We start from the raw sequence: 23,280 nt of genomic DNA on the forward strand, positions 1-23,280 counted from the left end.
AAATATCTTGATAAAATATCTATGATCAATTCATCTGCATTACTGTTGCCAGAACATTGGAATGCCAATGCTTGTTCTTTTCTTTAGTGTACGAACTTTTTTATATATATTTTTTAATTTTCTATTTTGAGCTAATTGTAGACTTACAGAAAAGCTGAAAAATAGTAAAAGAGTTCCCATATCCGTCATCTAGCTTCCCCTAAAATTAACATCTTAAATAACTATAGTGCAATTATCAAAAAAGCAGGCAGTCAACACTGGTACAACACTACCAAAAAAAATTCCAAATACCAAACTTCGCCAGTTCTTCCACAGATTTTTTTTCTCTCCAATTTTATTGTAATAACATATACACATAAAGTTTTGCATTTAAACTACTTCAAGTATATAACACAGTAGTGTTAATTACATTCACAATGTTATGCTACCACCACCACAATTACCAAAACTTTTCTATCACCCCAAATAGAAATTCTGAACCTATCAGGCACACACTCCCCCTCTCCCCTGGCCCCATGCTTTTCCAATGAACAGCAAAGGCTATATGGACTAGTTGGTGGCTACTTTAAGATTTTAGGATCACAAAGCTGAATTTAAAGTATTGATGGGATCCAATGGGTCTCCAGTCACTCGGGAAATAAGGTAAGCTATAAAAAAGTGTAACAGAAACAACAGTATTTCATTAAAAAACAAGATATGAACTTAATTTTAACATATATTTGTAAATATGGTAAATACATAACATGCATTTATTAGCCTATATATTTTTAGGTCAATCTTTCAGTGTCTTCAGTAGTCAATTAATAAACTAAGGAAGGAATTCAAGTTTACAATGTACTACTTTAAATTACAGTAAAGGAGTGTGCCACAGAGTTTGGTTTTATGGACAATCTTTAAAAACTGAGCATTTGCTTTGTGCCAGGTACCAGTAGGTACTCTTCATTCATTATCTCACTTAAGTAATCCTCACATATTGCAGTTATTCTCTTTTACAATGGAGGAAATGGAGACTTAGAGGTTAAGTCATTTAACTAAGATCACAAAATTATTAAGTGGCAGAGCCCATATTTAACCCTAGGCTGCCTGACTACAAACTCTAAATTCTGAGTCCCAACTCTGTATCAACTTTCTCTAGTCATACTGCTTCTGTCAATATGGGAAGGAATCTTAGATATAATCCCATCAACTCCAGCTCAAGCCATTTACTTAGCAGCTATTTATAGAATAACAAAATTTTCATTTCATACTCATAAAAAACTATTTGATTTTATTAAAATAGTAATTTCCCTGTATTTATTTCCTGATTTAATGATCAAATATATGAAGATGAGAGAGTGGTTCACACATTTTCATCTTAAATGAAGTTGAATACCTTATCACTTAATATTTTACCTATAAGAATTTAAAAATTACTTCATCGCCTAAACTTACTTTTGAAAACCAGTTAGGGGAGGGATATTGTAGACATAAGATTGAATTCTGGATGTGCTAAAATAATTTTATTATTATTTTTTTGCAATGGCATTGAGAAGCAATGAGGATAAACCTTAGTCTATACAACCTGTATTTAATTTTTTCTTAATATTTTACATGTTTTAGATTGGCAAAATTTTCTTATTAAAAATGAACATATAAGCAATATCCTTTATTTACTGAAACAATTTAAAAGTTCGAAAGATATTACAATGTGAACTTATATTCAAACTACTGAGATATTAAAAGTACTTATACAAATTTACTATTTGGTAATTATTTCTTAAAAAAATTAGAAGACTTGGTTTAAAAATGAGGTAAAATTTTAACTAATGGAAAATGACAATTTTCTAAATAAGACACATAATGTGAAATATAGTTACTTAAGACATCAAAATGAAAATAATGTACATTTACACATATATAAATAGATTCCCCAAATAAGGCCCATGTTTTAACGCATAAACATACCTGTTGTTTCATAATCTTTATCTGCTCTTTTTGCTTTCGTTTCTCCTCAGCAGCCATTATTGCTATGAGGAAAAAACCAAAGCACAGATACCATCAGAAAAGGACTGAGAGAAAAAAGGAATTATGAATTCCCCAATACTCACTGTTCAAGTTTATGTGATCTTTTCAATCACCCACCTTGTTGTTTTTTAGCTTCTTTGGCAACCCGAGCCTGTTCCTGTTTTTGAAGTTTTCTCAAAAGCTTTATTTGTGCTGCTTGCCTGGCTATTTCTGAAAAACACATTTCAAAGAATTTTACTAACATCTTTATGAAACTGCTAAAAAAACATTAATTGTGTGAATTATGCTCATCACAAAGAACATGATATTTGTGAAAACTGCCTAAAGTTAGACAGACACCAAGTAGGAAAGTGGTGTGGCAGAAAATGCCATGTTCATTTCTCCTGGTAATTGCCAAACTATTTTGAGTATTATCCTATATATAGAACTACATAAAATTGACCTTTCTCTTAATCCTCATCACAGAGGCTCATCTTAGTACATTTTCCTTTCACATTTCAAATAATCTACACTTCGGAGGAATGAAGCTGCATATGTAACAATAACAATTTAGCTTCAATATTAAAAATAACAAAATACACAAAAAAGAGAAGGACCCCAATATAAAACTTAACAAATATGAAGCTTCCCCAAACTTAGTATTTCAGTCACTCAGCTATACAAATGGTGAAGTTCCTGAAACCAATAAAGTTTTCATTTATAAAGGAGAGTAATGAAATCCCCTGTATCAAAAGAATACAGAATAAATGCCAAACGAATTTTAACGACAATCTAGTTCTCCTAATATTCAAGGACAAATGTATGAAACAGGGATAGATTGATATAATCAATACCCCAATACTTCATTCCTCTCCCGCTCTTTGTCATCTGTAATGTGACTCTGCTCTGCAGCTCCTCTTATAACAGGTGGAATATATTTCACTGTCCCATGAGTCTGAGTTCAGCCATGTGATCTTTGGCCGATAGGATGTTAGCAGTTGTGATATAAGGAGAGGCCTGAAAAAGTGAATGTATTCTTCCTACTTTTGCTCTTGTCCATGAGGACCTGTTGGGCTACGCTGCTAGACACATAGAGCAAATCAACCCCACACATGTGAGCAAGCCCAGCCAAGGTTAGTGGCGCTGCCTAGCCTCCCTCCAGCTGATTCCTATACAACAATTAACAATCAGTATTGTACGCCACTGAGGTTTTGTGGTTGCTTGTTACCTAGCATTACTGCAGTAATAGATAATTGATACAGAAACCATGTCATGTCACTGCTTTCTTCTGCTGGCACACTTGGTTAGAGTACTTCTACATACAAAGGTGGAGTATCACAATATCACTCACAAAGTCATTTTAGAAAGCACTGCTTTTCAATAGACACTATTTTAAACTTCCTGGGGGATGAAGAGTTCTCAGGAACCTAAATACTATATTCACTAATAATGAATATGATTGGGAACACTTGAATCACTTGAGCTCTACTAATAATTTCCACCATTTATTGAATGCAGGTGCCGTTGTGTAGATTCACGTGATTATTTAGTCCTCACAACAACCTTACGAGATAGGCCATATTATGCCCAGCTTACAAATGAAATAACTGAAATTCATAGAGGTTGAGTAGCAAGATACAAGCCCAGGTCCTTCTCGCGTCATAGTCTACAAGGTATTACCTCTAAAAACCTTTAAGCAAAATTTGAATGCCTTAAGATCTTAGCTAAGAACTTAATGTTATGTGATATTGATTACTATGGCTGGTTTTCTATCATGAAGATTTAAAAAAAGGGGAAGAGGAGATGTAAAAGTTCTAATTTTATCTAGCAATCTTTGAAAATATTAAGTCTGAAGAATGCCTTATTCATCTGTGTCAGTACCAGATAAATATACTTTTCTTTAACAATTAAGAATTGAAAGCTTTCACTGAACTTTGCTATAGAAGCCTGACTCTGCCTTAAGATGTAAAGATGTGCTAATTAATAAAAAATAAAACAAAAAACTATGTTTCCTAGAAAATACCACATAACTGATCATGATTTTTTACTCCAAACTAAACTGATGCTCTCTAATATAAAAGTTCGGCTTTTTGTAAGAAACATCTATAATATATATAGGTGTGTGTTTGTTTATGTGTATATCAGTCCATTTCAAGCCCAACACTTTAGCAAGAATGTATAAATTTGATTAATCACTACAAATTTATGTAATTTAAATTTTATTTTTATGAGCAGTTAGAGAAGAAGATGTGAAAATAAAAAAAGTTAGAGACAGTATGGAGAAAGAAGAACGAGACATTAGAAAAACTGATCTAGGCTCTAGGGAATAAATTGCTCCAATATTCTCATTTATTTGGTTTATGGTAGTTGAATAGCATTATCTGTTGTAATTAACTTTTTTTGCTATATTTAACTTTTGAAAGATTTTTATAATTTGTAAGATATTTGTGGTTTAAAAAATTCCTTATCTGCTTTAACTGTCAAAAAGTAAAGTTTATTTTTGAAATAAAATTTATTTTCACATAGAATTATGGATATTTCAGACAGACTGGATTTATGTAATTCTAAGATGCAGTTAAAAAACATCTTAGGATTTTAACTAAAATTAGATTGTGTCTGATAACTGGCAACATTTTTTTTTCCTCAGTGGTGTATCTTAAAATAATTGTGCATTGTACAGGTTATGGCTTCTTCAGATTCTATGATAAATGAAATAGGTTGTACTTGATATTGTAGAAAATTTGAGATATTAACGGTATCGGTCAATTAAAAAGCAAGTTTGTTTATACAGGTAGAAATTCCATCAGATTCTTATCAATATTTTCTGAGAAATTAGAGAGCTCTCATTTCACAATGCTTGGATGTACAATCAAAGCTCCTTTTTATATTACTCTTCTGAAACTTTCTTCAAGTTAAATACAGTTATTCAGTCTAGTTGAGTTCTAGAAGGATAATGATAACATACAATAGAAACTTCTTCTAGAATCCCCTTAGACAACTCAATAAACTGTTAATATAGGAGTCTTTTAAGAAAACAAAGGGGTGTTAATGTGATTCATTCTCACTTTCTTTTCTTCCCTAGAAAAACATGATATTACACCCCATAAACTTGTAAATAAGGATTATTTATTTACTTTCAAATATCTAATATTTAGATACATGTTGAGAAAGAACATATGTACACAATAAAGTCAAAGATAAAATTTGCAAATCCAAAACATTATAAGAGAGAACTATGTAAAGGAATACAAGTGATCTGAAATTTAGAGGAAGAATAAAAGATTTGGAAAAGTTGCATAATTAATGTCGATTTTGTTAGGATAAAATAGTTAATTTTACAAATATAAAGCTGTCATTTTGCATACTAAGTATTAATTATACTTGTATGAGATATGTAAAATACGCACAAGAGCTTATGTTTTAAGTGTCAGTTAACATCAAGTTCCCTTATTTTTTTGAAAACAATGCTCACCTTCCCCACTACTATACATTCTTCAATGCTAGTGGTTTATTGACAATACTAACTTTCACAACCCATCATTCATTTTTCTTTTTAACCTCTACTAGTAACCCTTTAGGGGAGAGGAAAGTCTTAAAAGAAACCAAATATAAAAATAGTAAAACATAATAATATAAAAAATATTTGACTAATATACTAAAACAGAGAAAAAGTAAGCATATGCTATTGATGAAGTGCAATTGTTGCTACCTTTTTGGAGACAAAATTTGCCTGCTATCTACCAAAAATGAAAACGCACATACCATTGGATTCAGAGATTCAACTTTTAGGATTTTATCCTATAGACAGCTATATCTTTAGGATGTGAAGATATGTGTAATATACATTTATTGCAGCATTGTTTGTAATACCAAATATTAGGAAATAGCTTAAACAATCATCAAAAAGCTCAATTAAAGGAAGTATGGTAGAGCCAAATGTAGTATCACTTACTATACAGCCATTAAACAGAATGAGGTCGATTTATAAGTACTGATACAGAAAGATGTTCAAGATAAATTAAGTGGAAAAAAAGGAAGCTTAAGAGTATGTATAGTATGTCTATTTATTTTAGAAACCAAAAAGGATATATGTGTTTGTATGAGTGTGTGAATGTGTATGTGTTAAATCTTTCAAAAAACTGTTATTAATGATTATATTGGTGAGGGAGAACAAGAATGTCTTTTACTTTAAAGCATTCTGTTCTATGATTTTTATTATGGATATTTATTTTGCAATAAAAACAAGGTGAAAACAAAAAAAAAGTCAATATTATGATGGTGTTAACAATAAAGAGTAATAAGTCTTTGAGGCATTTCCTCCAGATTTTGGTTTCTATTTATAGGGACAGTAAAAGCCCATGAAAAGAAATAAAATCCTGATAATCTTACAAAATTCTGATAATCTTTTTTTTCAACACTTTCTCAACTTTTTATTTTGAAATAATTTCAAACTTACAGAAAAGTTGCAAAAATAATACAGAAATAATACAGAGAACTCCAATGTACCCTTACCCATACACTCAGAGGTAACAACTTTTAACATTATGCTACATTTGTTGTTTCTAACTATTTTCTAAACATTTGATAGTAGGTTGCATGTATCGTGCTCCTTCCCCCCTCCCCTTATTTATTTATTTTTGTCCTTATTTTCTTACTTATCTGTCCATACCCTGGATAAGGGGAGTGTCAGTCGCAAGGTTTTCACAATTACACAGTCACACCATAAAAGCTACAGAGTTATACAATCATCTTCAAGAATCAAGGCTACCGGGTTGCAGTTCAACAGTTTCAGGTATTTCCTTCTAGCTATTCAAATACACTGAAAACTAAAAAGGGGTATCTATATAATGCACAAGAATAATCTCCAGAATGACCTCTTGACTCTATTTGAAATATCTCAGCTACTGAAACTTTATTTTGTTTCATTTCTCTTCCCCCTTTTGGCCCAAGAAGACTTTCTCAATCCCATGATCTGATAATCTTTTAAAACAATTTTTAGTATTAAAACTTTATTTTACATTTGATATATATGTTTACACATATGGTTGCAAATATGACACCTGCACATATATGATATATATTTAGAGAACTTTAAGAGGTTTACATTTGTAACTAGTAACTCAAATTACATAGCGGAACTATTTTATTATAGGCAGCTTTCTGTGTTAGACAGCATGGGAACTTTTTATCTTTATAATTTTGAATCACAAACACATTTGAGGTTATGAGCATTTTGAACTTGATAAATGATACTTTCTGGTGATCTTAAAATACCTTTTAATTTAAATTTAAATTAGTTGGGCATTTTGAAAATATATATAAGATACCCAGACTACAGAGGCACCCAAACTAAAAGACTGGTTACTTACCAGTAATTGGAGTTCTCTGACTGAAAGTTTACTCCACAGATCCACACATTTTGCAGTTATTCCCATGTCCCACCTCAAGGAATCGGGAGCTGTTAAAATGAGAATTTCCAGAAAGTTGGCACAACCTTAGGGCATGTGCCAAGTGCTGGTTGATTCCCTTTCTGTGCAAGCCTTAAAAGCTTAACACTCACCTTTGTAATTCTAAATATACAGGGCAGGATGTGTTTATGAGCATGGCTCTTGAAAGGAGTGTACCTAATCAAAGAACTCCAGTTACCAGTGGGAATCCCTATTTTCTCATTTTTATTCTAACACAAATATCTACTTAGAAATTGAAAGCAGTGTCAATCATTCGTAAGTAAAAACTGTAAGAAATACTTGCCTTAAAAAGTTTGATTACTATAATGTCAGATGTATTGTTCCTTACCTTGAGCTTGCAGTTTTCTTAGCAATTTGGCATCTGTGTTATCTAGGAATTCAGCACTGCCAACATTTGGAGGTCGACCCTTCCGACGTCTCATCCTGGATTCCTCTCTTGCTTGCTGTCTATCTGGATTTGGTGGTCTTCCTCTACGACCTTCCATTGCTCTGATATGGGGAATGACATCCTCTTCTTTCAAAAGACACCACTGCATTCCCTTTTAATTAACATTTTATAGAAATAATATATTACAAACAAAATAAACACAAGAGATCACTATGTCATAAACTTATAGGTAAATTCAGATATTTTGAAATTAATAAAGTGGTTATAAACTTTAGGAATTTTATTTTTAAAATTAAATTTAGATTTATCATTGTTCACAGCCTTTGGCATATCTTTGGTGCTCTTATTTTAATGATTATGAATGTAATTAAATGTTATGTATTTTTATATATATTATCAATATATATTGATATATATAAATAATATATATAAATGAAAATGTGAACAATATTTGATGATATTAAAGACTTTTAAAAGTGTGATACCGGTATTGTGGTTGTATAGAAAACAAGAGTCCTTACCTTTTAGAGATATAAATTGAAACATTTTCAGATAAAATGATAAGATGTATAACATTTGCTTCAAAAATTATGGAAGGAGAGAAAGGATATATGTAAAACTTATTAAAATAATATTGGCCATAATGATAATTACCAAAGTTGGAGATGGGTATATAGTGTATATTATTGTGTACTTTTGTATATGTTTGAGATTTCCCATTATTAGCCTCCTAATGGAGGCACAACCACAAATGCAATGCTAGGATATAATAGGAATAATCCTGTTCAGTGCATAGAAACAATCTTAATTTGGTTTTCATCTATCCTATATATGTTAATCAAAACAAATACATTATGTTACATTATCTTATTTTTAGTCCAAAGTAATAGGTTCAGATACAGGAGAGCCATCAATTTAAAATAATTATTTTATCATCTAACATTTTTTTTAAAAGAGTTAATTCCTTTAGTGTGAATGTTAAGGAAATTTTTAAAATGTGCTAAGAATTTAGTTAGAACCACTGGGTGCAGTTCTGCAACCACTGGGTACAGATTAAACCTATTTAATAACAAGCAAAAGTTCTTGAGTTATATTTTATGTCATGGCTCCTAACCTGGGGCAAGAAGTATATGAATATCTCAGTCAATGGGTCATAAAAATACAAATACAACTCCTGCTACACTAATGAATAATAGCTACATTGCCATGTTCCAAGCACTGTGCTTTTTTTCCAGGCATTGTGAATAGTTTGTATAATTTAATCTTCACAACAGCTCTATCTTGTACACTGAGTTTTATTTTTCTTACATCATAACTGAAGGAATTCAGGCCCAGTGAAGTCAAATAATTGGTCAGAGGTACAGAGACAGGAAGGAACAGAGTTGTGATTCAAACCCAGGATTGTCTCATTCTCAAACCTGTGCCCTTCACTACATGTACTTACTTGATGTTACAAAGATACTCTTATACTTGATAAGTGACTGATCACAATATTCAGCCATAAGTATACAACCAAGTTTATGTCAAGGAAGGACTATATCACTAAAAATCTAATACACAGTCACATATCTATAGGTTAACAATATCTATACTAACTCCTTTTAGTAATTCTCATAATAATTTTAAAACTACTTTTGAGGAACATGAGTCTTTTTACTGAGATTTCAAATGAAGTCAACAGGAACAATAGTTGTAGCAATTGCATTTTTAGGCCATGAACCATTAAGAAGAAAGCTATCAAAACAGTTTTATGTTCACAGCTTGGGAAGCTTTTGATTAGTTTAGGTTTTCATTTTTCTATTATGCTCTTAGGCATCAAGGAAGTATTGCACCACATTATTGAAAAATATAAAAGTGACATTTGTGACATTTGGAGTAGAAAACAGACACTAATAAAGGAGTCTGTAAATGAATCTGCATTCAACTTTTAAAGTATCTTATTAATAACATCCATTTTTTGACCAAGATTTAAAGGGTTCTATCAACTTATCCTCTTTTATGCAGATACAATTTTTACATAGTTATTACTGTTAGGAAAATATACCTGTATCAAAAAAAGAACAGAATATGTTGGTACCCAAAACTTACAGGCAAACAGGGATATTATTTAAATTTTTGGCCATGACATTTAGAAAGTAAATACTTTCTAAGAGAATTGTTTATTTTGGGTTACATATAACATCTTCCGACTCCTGGATTTTAGAAAATGAGAAAGGAATGTTTAGGAAATCTGACACTTATAATACAGCTTCAAATCTAATTCAATGAGTAGCAAAAAACAATTGTGGTTTTAAGAGAATTATGGGAAATAAAGTAGCATTTTTCTCAACAAACTTTTCCTCAGGAAAAGAAAATCCAATTTGCATCATTCAATTCATATGGAATTAGCTTTTTTGTCAATCATAAATTACGTATCAGAGGAGAGTTAAAATAATCTTTCTTGACTAAGATTTCAAGGAATATGGATAAAGAGAAAATAGATGGTCAACACGATGGAGATGGTTAAAGAGTAAATCTATTATGCCTATATAATTCCACTTTTAAGGACTACTAATTTATAGCTTTAGCCAATAATACAGTTACTTTTATAAATACTATAAAAAAAAGGAAGGAAAAAAAAAAAAGGTTTGTTTATTTGGGAAGACCGAACAAAATAATTAAGGTGAGTAAGTAAATGAGGTAAGTGAAATTATACTGTGAAACTGTAACATATATTATAAAAGCAAAGTTTCTATTGCTTAAATATTTGTTGAGGTACCTATTCTGAGCAAGGCATAACATTGTCTAAAGATGAGCAAGAGAGAGTCCTCTCCCAGTAGAGTACCAACATTTAAAAAAAAACCAACTCAGGCTATTCTAAGGCAGGTGATTCAAGGACCAGACTCTGAATAGCAATGATTTTGAAAAAGAGTTTGGAAGTTGGGACAGGAAATTGTCTCAACTGTCCACATAAGAAATAATGAGGGTCTAGATTAGCACTTGAAAGGAAGGTGAATACATTGGTCTTCTGGAGACAGAAATGACTGCATTTGAAGACCACCTGAGTGTGATGGAGAGGAGCCCAAATGGAGACCAGAAAGGTAATTAAGGTATGGAGAAGTCTCTTTGCAGTATGGAAAAGGGAAATGGTAGTGAGGTTTTCTTCCTGAACAGGTCGAAGCTGAGAAACAGGATGGAGAAATACTTGAGAACTCTGGCAAATAAATTTACAGATGAGTGAACTGGCTTTTGGTGGACTGGTTTACCTCATTTATTTACATGTTGCTTCCCCCACCCCCCACCCCCAAATAAATCAGCTTACAAGCATATAAAATCAAATGGGAGCAATTAGGATACAAACTAGAAATAAAACTGAAGCAGGAATGAGGCCTGGGAACATATCCCATTAAGACCTGAACATGTTGCTGGTGAACCACAAATTGACTCTCACTTTCAGTGAAAGGTGGGAAACCCAGTTAGACAACTTAGTATCCACAGATAAGATGAAAGCAGACCACTTGTTCATGAGTATCATTTATTGAGGATAACAGAAATGTTGAAATAGGAATGTCATAAAATTAAATTGCATAAAATCTCATTTCTTTTTTTAATTTTTGAATACAGAAAACACAATTTTAAATTATTTCATTTAAAATAGACGTTTCTTTAAAAGTCTCATTCAGAGAACTGATCATTGACCACATTGATTACCGGCTAAATGATTTTTATAAAGTTAACCACAGCTTAAGTAAACAAAGTTGATTTTTTCACTACTTTTCTTTTTGAAATAGTGCTTTAAAAATCCTTTACTTCCTAATAGTTCATATAAAATTTTTAGAATGCCATACCTAAAAACTCCTAACGAATATATTTCATGTTAAACATGAAAGAATTAAGTCATAGATAAGTAGGCCTCAGTTTTAGAGCATGGCAAAGCAAGGGCATCAAATATTGCTGACAGTATTTAATATTTTATATTTAAACAAAAACATAAAAGTCAGTATCATGAGAAAAATGAGAATTTTGTTGTGCTTCCTTACACCTATTTGACAATTTAGCATTATGTCTGCTTTTAGTTACCGTATGGTGCCCAAGCAGGTAGTAGAAGCTGATAATATTGAACAGTTTTAACTGTTCTCTACAGTTAACAAAAAAACACTTTTCGAAGTAGATCATCACATATTTCAAAATTATCTTTGTCATCAAGTGATTTATTTTAAGACCTTCACATATTCCTAAGAAAAATGTGAGTACCTTTTATCTAAGTGTCATGTTTAGATTACCAAGGGATTCTTAGTCCACTATACTCACATAGCTTATTAATATATACTGGAGAGCCCTCTGAAGACGTCAAAGAGTAAGACCAGCAATGTAAGGGGATGGGGGAAGAAGAGGTGTCATCTACTGAAGACAACTGAGAAAGATGTGGTTTGGCACAATTGCTTCCATAATGCTGGCTATGTTTTAAAGTTACGTACACTAGGCCACCCTCTTAAGAACTGTGGCTTTTGATATCTCCTTAGCTACACACATCGATTCATACAGTTGACTTAACTTGTACAAGTTTTGCCTAACCACCAAAAATCCTACCTGATATATCAGTGACATAAATTTCCAGACTTATAGATTTCTGGTACTGATTTTCAAGTTCTCAGTGTCCATATGTGCTCACAGCTATGTTGCATTAGGTGTGACAGTTAACAGCAGAGTTGAATTAGAACCCTGGTTGTTGACTCCCAATCTTTTGTTCTTCATTTATTTGAGATAATTACTAGCATTAAAATTGGGCCATAGACTGCCTGTTGCCTGCCTTATTATCATGTCTCCCCCCTTATTTCTTATTAATAAAACCCTGATTGTAGCTGGGAAGCACTGTGCCAAGTGTTTTATCTTACCCAAATAATAACCTTCTCTAAGCCAGTTAAAATAACTTCTATTTCTTTTGTACTCTTCAATTTCCCCTCTAACATTAGTTTTTTCTCAAAGTTAGGCCTTCATCTTCATTTCTATGATGAAATGTTTCATAATTATGGAAAATGTCTTTGGGGAAAATATATTTGGAAAAAAATGCCTGGTAAGCATTTGTCACAAATATCTATTGAATTAAAAATGAGTAAGAAAAAAGGTTCTTTCAAATAAGCACTATATACATTTTACTTTTCTCATGGCCTTATGCCATTCGATAGAAGAAATAACTTTGAAGAAATACAAAATCTCAACTACAGAAAAGCAACATTTCCTGAGTCACTTTTAACTTGTTTCTTCTTTGCATCTCTCCTTTTCCATCTCTTTGCTTTTTGGCCTGAATACAGTAGACAGTCAATACTGTAAATGTGTGTGTACTTCCTGGTCGAAAAAAATAAACTTAATTGTAATATTTATGCTTAAATTTTCTGTTCTCTACAGTTAAGAAAAAAACACTTTTCGAAGTAGATCATCACATATTTCAAAATTATCTTTGTCATCAAGGATTTATTTTAAGACCTTCACATATTCCTAAGAAAAATGTGAGTACCTTTTATCTAAGTGTCATATTTAGATAAACAGAAATAATCCTATTTTATATTTACCAAAATCTGTCTAGCTCAACCTTACTTCCTATTATTCTGACAATCAAAAATGAAATAAAATGAAAACAATGACAAACATTAGGTTCAACATGTCCTTTTATAATTTGATGGAGCAGGTGTCTATAAGAAATCCATTTACCTTACACTTTCTTTTCAAGGGTTTTCACTAGCTAAAACAGCTGACAGAAATGCATTAGAAGGTAGCCAGACAGTACTGCATGGCCCTATAAAGAGTAACAGTTGGTTTTGTTCCATTCACTTGACCACTCCAAAAATCATGGTCTTTAAAGAAGCTGGTAAGAAGGGTTTGATACCTAGTATCAGTTGAGGCTGACAAGTAGCTGATACTACAAATGATCTCTCACCACATTGTGGACTGAAATTAGGTATGCATAAAAAGATAAGTAAGGGCATTCTGCCATTTCTTTTGTCAATCTTGTCTATTTACTTGAAGTAAGGGCTTTTCTTTTTTCATGTTTTAAAGGTAATCATTAGATTGTTGTCTTTCTGTTAAGGACTAATTCACTTAAATTTCTATAAATATTAGCTCTCACATCTCTTATCTTATTGCACTATGCAAATTTAGTCAATATTTTCAATAAATGGTTGCTTTTAATAAATACATGTATAATTACTATCTTACACTTAGAAATATCTTAAGTCAAGAAAGGATAAACTGTATGCAAAATAACCATGGTTCTCCACTGCAGATATATTATTTCCTAGCAGAAATTATCTCCTTAATTTATTCTATAAAACATATAGCTTTCGACTAGCACTGTTGCAATTTTTGAAATGCTTTAAGTAAAATTAGAACCTGTAGAATACTGGTTATTATTTGGTGAGTTTTTAGAGAAAAAAGGAAAATACAATGCAGAAAATATATTTTCTAAGCCAAATGATTTATTAGGAGAGAGATTAAGAATATTAATGACTCTGCAAATATATCATTTCATTTGCTATCAACCACCAAAAATAGGTATACATAGCTTGGAAAACTGAAGATGTAGCATTTAAAATCTCCAGGCACTTGGAAAACTGAATATTTAGCTTCAGTGGTTGATATATAGAGCAGAAGTATTTATTTTTAAAATATGGGAAATTGTTTTTCACATTAAGTTAAGTAATATAAGCAAATTTTAGAAAATCTGAAAAAATGCAACTAAGTGGAAAGAAAACAAAGATCCATTGTGCTGCCAACCATTACATTAATAATTAAAACGTTGACACATTTCCTTCCAGTCTTTTAATAGGCATAATTTTGTTTTCTAATATATATGCAGCCATAATATCCATACAATTTGTATAAAGGAAGATGTTTTATAAACACACAGAGCACCACTGCATGGTAACAGCGTCTTTATTTTACATCTTTTCAAATTTTGGACCATTCGCAATAATTACAAGCATAGTTAATCTAACATAAATACATAATCTTGGTTCATTTTCATAGAAAATATACAATAATAAATGCTTCTAATTAACTATATACTTATAAACATTAATCATATTATAGAGAGAGGAATATGGCTGTACAACTATATGCATTTCTAATTAACTAAAACACTTTCTTGGATTACTTACCTTTAACTGTTGTTTTCTAAAAAAGTATTCTGAAATGAATTCAGCTTACTAATTTTTTTAAACTGAGAAAATTGCTCTCAAAATTGCTATTATTTCCTCCTACCATTCTCAGGAAATGTTGGCAGCTTAACATATTCTGGATTTAATAATTTATAATATTTCCTTGATTGGAATTGATCTCTCAACAAGATAACAAACATTTGGAAAAGATTGATAATATTTAATAAAAACTGAATGGATGTCAAAGAACATTCTACACTGCCTCATGAGGCTTTATAGATTAAGTCTAATTATCACTGATACAAAACTAAAAATCCCTTATGTATTGAACAGCAATTAGTTTTCTTCTCAAGAGGAAAATCTACAGGACAAAAATAAAGATACCTTTGGCATAAATAAGAGAAGTAAAGAACTCAAAACATGGACCAAGAGATTAAGAAATAAGAATTTTAAAATAAAATTATTATTGCCTTCTAGTGATAATATGTTTTGTAACTAAAACTGATCCAGTATATATGGAATGTGTAAAATAACAGTGTAGTTCACTAAAATTCTGAGAATCTGCTTGGTGACTGCTTTAGCATGAGTAAAAAAATTTTTTAAGTTTCAACAATAAAATAAAAATCATAGGATATATTTCCATAAAGAAGTTAAACCTTAGATAAACGCATTTTGGCAAAAGAACTAGCAATAAAAAGACAAGCAGATCTGAACATAACTTACTTGTTTCTTAAAAAGTTACAGACAACAATGGAAAACAGGGTATATGATGTATATGAACATTGTCAGAAGCCTTGAGTTCTAATTATGTGTCTGCCTTGCTGAAGCTGTGCGACCTTGGAAAATTCCGTTAATTTTCTTAGCTCTCAGAATAAAACTTGCAGAATGAGAAAGGCCTTTTCCATTTTTATAACTATGAAATTACAGGGTACAATAGGATGGTAAAGCCTGCCTATTCACAAAAGAAAATATTAAGTCCTAGGAAAAATTTCTTTCTGTGCATTATAATGAGCCAAAGGGGAGACAAGCCCAATCAGGAAAAAAAAAAAATCAACTTGAGTTGGCTAAGGGTTTTAACATTTTTGAAACATTTTCATGTATACCATCTCATTTTAACCTCACCAAAATCCTATGAGATGAGACGTGTAATTACTATTGTTTCTTTTTGGCAGGTAAAGAAATTGAGGGAAAAGGGCATTATTTTGTTGTTGTTCAGTATCACAAAACTATTTTATGGATTAGCAAGAATCTAGGTTCCTCCTTTCTTAACTGGGACCCTTCTTAATGGAGCTGAGAAAGACAAAGGGAAAAATTAAGCTCATACAGCTAAATAAAATACAAAGTAAGTTATAAAGGGAAAACATTAAAAGTAACAGGAAGTGAGGTCCCAGCGGTGAGTTCTTTGTGCTAACTGGTGAGGTTATGTACTTAAGCCACAAAATTGAGTCCAAAGGGATCTGTAGTGATATGATCAGAATATGTGTAATTATAGTAAAAACTCAAATTCTGCAAAAAGCAGAAATTTACTTAACCAATTTTAAGAAACCACCTAAAAGATTATCAAACTTGTAAAAATGTATCATGTAGCATGGCATAATCAAATGGGCAAGATCCTTCCAACAATCTAAGGCAGATTTATCCTCTTTTGGACTGACTTATAATAATAACATGATTCTTCTATTCAAATAAATTTAAAAAAATTGTTTCACCTTTCAGGGAACTAATGTTTTCCTAGATTTCACATGAACATGCAGATACTTTTATACCTGCATATATTTAAAAATATTGATAAAATTAACAGGAAAAAAGTTTTTTCTTAAAAAAAAGAAAAAGGAATCTACAAAGTCAAAGCTCCTTGTTACTGTAGCATAGTAAATTGAAGACTTAGTGTTTACCACAAAGTTGTATGTTTAGCTATATAATTAACTAATAAAAGTTAACTTACAATTAAGTAAGTATTAACTAATGATGCTCCACTGTAGTTAAATTTACTTCATTTAGGTTATGATGCTACTTTTTGGTTCAAAGACTGTACTTTTTAAAAAGTGGATACCTGCGGTCCATCTCTGGCTTCATAGAAGTCACCCACTCTTAATTTTGCACTGAAGCTGAAATTGTCCCTTGAGATATCCATTATTCCATTTCTGCTGAGATACTGAAAAAATCACATATTTTTCCACTTCAGGTTTTAATAATTACAACCCAGCTTTGATTGTATAACTATCTTCAGGGAACTAATGTTTTTCATATTCTATCAAGGGGCTATGGATAGACAGCAGATCAATTTAGGTTAAGAATATAAATCCCATACAAGAGGATATTTTGTACCAAGGAACTTTACCTGAGGAAGGAGTGCACATTTTTATTTTTCATTCACATGCTTAATAGGTACCAAATGTGTGTTATTTGGTGAAAAGTATGTACCTTTATTACTTCGGGGTACTGCCTAAGTTTCTTTCCACATGGGGTATAATATGCTACTTCTCCTTGAAGGCGACCTCCAAAGTTTCTTATTCTTGTCTCTCTTTGCCAGCTACACATAACAGAAATGAAGATTATAACATATTTAACTTTTAAGGAAGCTTTTACAAATTAAAAATATTAAAGTACACATGCTTTCAGAAAAAATGAAAAATGCAAAGAAAACAAAAATAAGCCCCTAATTATACAACCTAGAGACATTTACTATTAGAATTATTTATCTTTTTAGCCAAGTAATTCGCTAAAAAATAAATCAAAGACTCAATTTACAAATATTAAACTCTACTATATTTTTAAAAATTCGTAATGTATTGCTTTGGATGCTCAGAAATATTCAGTACTGTATCAATATGCAGTAATTTTTTACATCTGAAAAGTTTTAAGTGAGAAGAATAAAGTAAACCTGGTTCCCTGCTCTTTGGAGCTCATTTACTTCTAGTCCTAAACTTGTCATTTCCAATTAAACCATTTTAGCCAAATTCTACTCAAGTTCCTCAGTTTTGCCCATGGTGGCTTTCACTGTTCTTTAATTGTATCTTCACCAAAACCTATGACACTCTTAACTGTATTCCTGCCCTTTGCCAAATGATTTGATTCTTTTTCAGTAATATTCTCACCTGGCTACATGATCCATTATCAGCTCTACCATACTTCCACACAACAGATAGCTTTTAATTTTGGTTTCCCGATGCATCAACAGTTTTGCTCTTTACTCTGGCTCTTCCACTCTAATAAATACTATGCAGTATATGCACTTCTTTTATTAAGAGCAGAGAATGTGAAATCTAGCAAACATCAAACAGGTATAAATATATGGGGGAAAAGCAAAAAGAGAAACCTTATTTTGCATACCCATATTCCAAAGGAATACGCAGTTCACGTTCATCTGTAACTCTTCTTCTTTTGGAAGTACCTTCAAGAAAATTCAAGCAGTTAATATAAAAGATGGTTTATAAAGATGAAAATTATTTTTGGTAACAGAAATTTTTCTTAAAAACATATTTAATGACGAAATACATTAAATAACGTATTTCAACATCTTGCACATTATGCTTAGATGGCTTTCAACAGAAGACTTTGTATAAGGCAGAGATTTTCTTTCCTTTTTTTTGGTCTGAATACAGAATAACTAGTCTTTTTCTCTAAAAAAATATCTAAGATAAAAATATATATCTTTCCTCTTCTCATTTAGTTATTAAAGAAATGGCTAGAGAAGAGGGAAATAGAAAGAGGTTCCAAAAAGTCTGCTTAAAGTTGTTTTCTTTGAAAACAGGAGTTTTCAGATGCTGAAAAACTTCAACAGCTGGCTCATATACCTAAAAACAATTTAATGTAGAAGTTCATATAAAGCCATTGTAAAAAACACTACTAGTCTTAATTAATCTAAAGTACAAATGATTAGGATTAGAATTATATGTAAAATTTTTCATAGACAATGATCAAGTTTCACAAATACAAACACATAACTCACATTAGGAGGATATCATACTGTTTTGTGGCAAACAAAAGCAAAACTAGAAATTATCAAGGAGAGAGTGAAATAATGAAACAACTAATAAAATATATAGTACACACATCTATCTTTTCTTAGCTACTGAATAAGAATAGAGAGTAATTCTGTAATATTAAATGTAGAAACTTTTAATGAAGACCTCTAGAAGTTTATAAAAGGGCAAATAAAAAAGACATGGCATATTAATGGAACATTATGTTATTCACTAATATATATGACACATAATACATACGACAAATGACTTTGGCTATATGTTGGGCAGATACACAATTGCACCTTAAGTAACCAAGAAAGCTCATTTTTGTAAACTACAAAAAAAGTCCAACTGTTGATCAAATACTATATTCTAGAAGCACAAACTGAACACAAAAGCAGGAAAGTATTCAAAATCAATTCCTGTCACCATTCAGGTTCTTAAATTGGAAGCAGGGAATAAAAATGTTAATGGGCCATATCCTTTAAAATTACATGATGACCTTTCTAAAATCCAGCTATAAACACTATACACTTGACTCCAATAAGATCATCTCCAGAACACAGTATAAATACAAATTCTTGTTATGGTTTGCCTTTAATAATAATAAAAATAAAGTATAAGTACCAGAGTGTGGACTTGAAGTAAGTGTGGAAGAAGGTGTGCCAAGAAAAGCAGGTGACTGGGATTCAGAACATAAGGCAACAGGAGCAGAGCCTGGGGCTTTTGCTACATGCAGGTCACGAGGTATTGAGTGAGCTGTGAGACTGATGGAAGGGTTTTTGATAGAGGAAGTTGCTTTATTCAATTTCATTGATGTTTTCTCTCCTTCAGTATCGCTATCTGATTCATCTTGGTCTTTATCATCATCATCATCTTCTTCTGATCCTTCTGTATCTGATTCTGAATTACTATCTGATTCTGGGAATTAAAGGAAGCATTTGTATATTATAACTAGATAATCACCAACAGCTTGTAGTTTTTACCAAAATCGAATAGTTCAGCTACTAGCATGTGTGATTGAGAAATAAAATGAGCAATTTTCTTCAAGAGTAGTGGTAAAAATTACTGTTTCATAAGCTATTTGAGTACGATGTATGCAGACTAAAAATCCTCAAAATTCTTCACTAAAAGCATCAGTTTTTCTCAATACTTTAATCATAAAATGGTTCTCATATGACACTATTCACAGGATGAGTTTTGCTTAATGGTTACAAAATCACTTTTAACTTAACAGAGGGAATAGAATTGATTACTCAAATTAACACTGCAGTGGTTTAAAAAGTATACTAAGTCCCGTATAAGGCAGAGAAATCTGAAACCACCATCTTCCCTTCATCTGGTCTTTGAGGTAAAAGAAACAATTTTCTGGGGAGATTCTTGGCTTTTTTTGGCTGCAGTTTTTCTATTTAGGTGTAAGATCTTATCAGGCTTCTTAGACTTCATGAAAGACTAGGCTTACAGAAACGATTACAGTAGGATAATTTAGTGATTTATTTATTTAAGCTTGTTCTAACTATGTAGTCCTCTCATCTCCAACCCTTCTCCAGTTTCAAGCCATAAGCCAGGCTTTTACTTCCCCAAGGGAAGAGGAGAGCAATGACCAAAAGTAAGAGGCAGGCAGTTTAGTGAATTATATCTTCTGTAAAAGTCATAACCCACAAAAGAGATTATGTAAGGGTATCCTGAAGAGGAAGGGAGAGGTAGTATACCTCTTATTGGTAGAATGAGAACGATACCCAACTCCCAAAGGTTGGTTCATAGCAGTCTTGGACAAGGAGGCTGTTGGTTACTATGGTGATAAATTAAAGACTACAGGTCTTTTCCCTCTTTTCTGGGCACACTTGTAAGCCTCCCAGATGCCACTAGGACACTGGGAAGGAGAATCACAATGAAATACTCTGTCACTATGGTAAGACACAGATGTTAGATGAAAATAAATTTAACAAAAATAAAGTCATATTTCTTGTACATTTAAGTACTTGGGCTAAGATTCATATTACCAAACATATTTTAGGAAGATTAAAGAATGTACATTTCATCTATGTATGTAAAATTTATTCCTGGGGAGCACAGGGCTGCTACTTGGACTGTTTCTTAATGGTTCTTGGGATAGACACTTTTGTGGAATTATGTTTATGTGATCCCATGTGCCTACAATGAGGTTCATCATAAAAACAGTTTTTGAAAGTTATTAATATGTTGATATTCATTATCTCCTATAAAGCTGTGTTTATGGGAACCCATGGGAATAAGTCTTATCAAGAAAAGTTGTTCTTGCCCTGATTAAGTAGTTTGTTTTTTATCTTAAAGACACTTTAAGTTGTACAACTGACTATAGTCTCTTATTCACTGTGGATGATGGAAATTTACAGTTGGATTTGTGACTGACCAAAAACAAATTCACAAACTTTTAAAATAGGAATTTCTTCTTTGTATTTAAAATGTAACCTATTTTGTATTTATCTTGCCCTGATTAAGTAGTTTGTTTTTTATCTTAAAGACACTTTAAGTTGTATAACCGACTATAATAGTTTCTTATTCACTTTGGATGTTGGAAATTTACAGGTGGATTTGTGACTGACCAAAAACAAATTCACAAACTTTTAAAATAGGAATTTCTTCTTTGCATTTAAATTTCAATCTTCTGTGGAACAACAGGGAAGGGAAGAAGAAAGGAAAGTAGTAAACACACTCTTTAATGACTTGGATTATTTAGTGCATTTCAACATCTTGCACATTATTTTTAGATGGCTTCCAAAAAAGACTTTTTATAAGTCATTTCATTCATTTTCATTCAGAGAAATGAATCAAAATAAAATCAGGAAGCACTCCAGATGCTATTTAATAAGTTCTGTATTACTGATAGACAGTTATAAGATTAAAAAGAAACCAAATGAGTGGTGAAATGGAAATTAACCAAGTTAATGAAGTTATTTCTTAATTCACGCACCCTTTATATTCACTTTAAAGTTCATTATTTGTTTAATGTCAAATGAATAACAAAACTGAGAACTTAACTTGGAATTTCCAATTTCAAATACTACTGTATTTTATCAGCTCATTAATGAAATGCATATAGCTGTGTGAAACACAGTGAATAACAATCACTGTTAAGTCTGTGAAATAAGCTCTTAAAAATGTTTGTACCATTTAGAGAAATACTTAAATTTTAAAATAGAAATAACCTGATTGGCTGTCATCAGATTCCTCATCTTCCTCATCTTCCTCATCTTCTTCCTCCTCATCTTCTTCTTCATCCTCATTTGAATCTTCAGAATCTTTACTACTAGGAATGTCTGAATCTGTCCCTCTAAACTGTTCCACTAAGGATTTTGCAGGATGAGGGTGGCTCTGTGTTTTTACTGTGTTTACATTATTGCTAACTGCTTTTTCCTTCCCTTGACTATGCAGTAAGGGAGAGGGAGAGGGCATTACAGATGTCTGGCTGCCAGGAGTTCTTCTCCCACTTGCACTCAAATTTACAGGTGAGGCAAAAGGGGTGCTACTTGCAGTAACAATGTTTTCGTTAATTTTACTTTGCATTTTAGTTTTGGTAGTAAGTGCTAGAGGAGCCTCTTGAATGACACTTTGAATAACCCCATTTGGTTGGTGATTACTTAAAAGTGCATTTGTCAAGAATGGATTAGGGTGGTTATTTTCTAACGTTTGTTTTGGATGTGCTGGTGAACCAGAGGTTGCTTTTGGATTTGACAAAGCTGCAATAACCTTCTTCAGGCTCTTAGATGACTCCTGTTTCTTTAACTGTGTGGGGAATGTATGTTTATATTGTTCCTGTTGAAATATAAGTTAAAAAACATCAATGCACCATAACCACATACATTGCTTTTACTTGCCTTCAGTATCTGAAAACAGCTGCTCATATACAAAGTTAAATCACAAAATACAAGTGCTATAAAGGGAAGGGCATTCATGACTTGTTAATTGCTGAAACTCAGCTAGCCCTAATAGGTTTAAAATCCAATTCATCTTCCCTCTCAAAATACATATGCTTCCTGACTGCCTCTCTCTCTTTCCTGTTACCCGCCTTCTCCCAATAATTCAAGCCTAAAACTCTAAAGGCATCTTTTACTTTATCTTCCAAATCAGCTATATTATCATGTTTTTTTTGGAGTCTTTCATTGAAATATTGCTGAAATTTAAGCAATATCGTCATTTCCTTCCACCCAACTCCCAATGTATGCTTTATATCCATGCTAATTTCATCTTAGTATAAGCTTATTTTATTATATTAGCTCCTTGGTTAAAATCCTTTAGTGCCTTCCCAATCATTGCCAACTTTATGAAGTCTAAACATTTTATCTTTTGATATTCAAATT

General features: G+C 31.8%; 1 protein-coding gene across 12 annotated transcripts in view; it reads right to left on the bottom strand.

Moving 5' to 3' along the window:
* Positions 1-23,280, bottom strand: part of BAZ2B (bromodomain adjacent to zinc finger domain 2B) — a 496,556-nt gene that overhangs the window by 79,605 nt on the left and 393,671 nt on the right. For 9 of the 12 annotated variants that reach the window (XM_037849039.1, XM_037849033.1, XM_037849042.1 and 6 more), the window contains 8 exons: positions 22,129-22,735; positions 19,568-19,861; positions 18,306-18,366; positions 17,397-17,505; positions 17,026-17,127; positions 7,780-7,990; positions 2,122-2,214; positions 1,945-2,006 (listed from right to left, as the gene is read on the bottom strand). In XM_037849039.1, coding sequence (XP_037704967.1) covers positions 1,945-2,006; positions 2,122-2,214; positions 7,780-7,990; positions 17,026-17,127; positions 17,397-17,505; positions 18,306-18,366; positions 19,568-19,861; positions 22,129-22,735 — 1,539 coding nt within the window. The remainder of the gene's footprint in view (positions 1-1,944; positions 2,007-2,121; positions 2,215-7,779; positions 7,991-17,025; positions 17,128-17,396; positions 17,506-18,305; positions 18,367-19,567; positions 19,862-22,128; positions 22,736-23,280) is intronic. The other 3 variants (XM_037849038.1, XM_037849043.1, XM_037849041.1) reach the window with 1 other exon arrangement.

This window comes from Choloepus didactylus, chromosome 9, assembly GCF_015220235.1.
Source record: "Choloepus didactylus isolate mChoDid1 chromosome 9, mChoDid1.pri, whole genome shotgun sequence".
Classification (NCBI taxonomy): domain Eukaryota; kingdom Metazoa; phylum Chordata; class Mammalia; order Pilosa; family Megalonychidae; genus Choloepus; species Choloepus didactylus.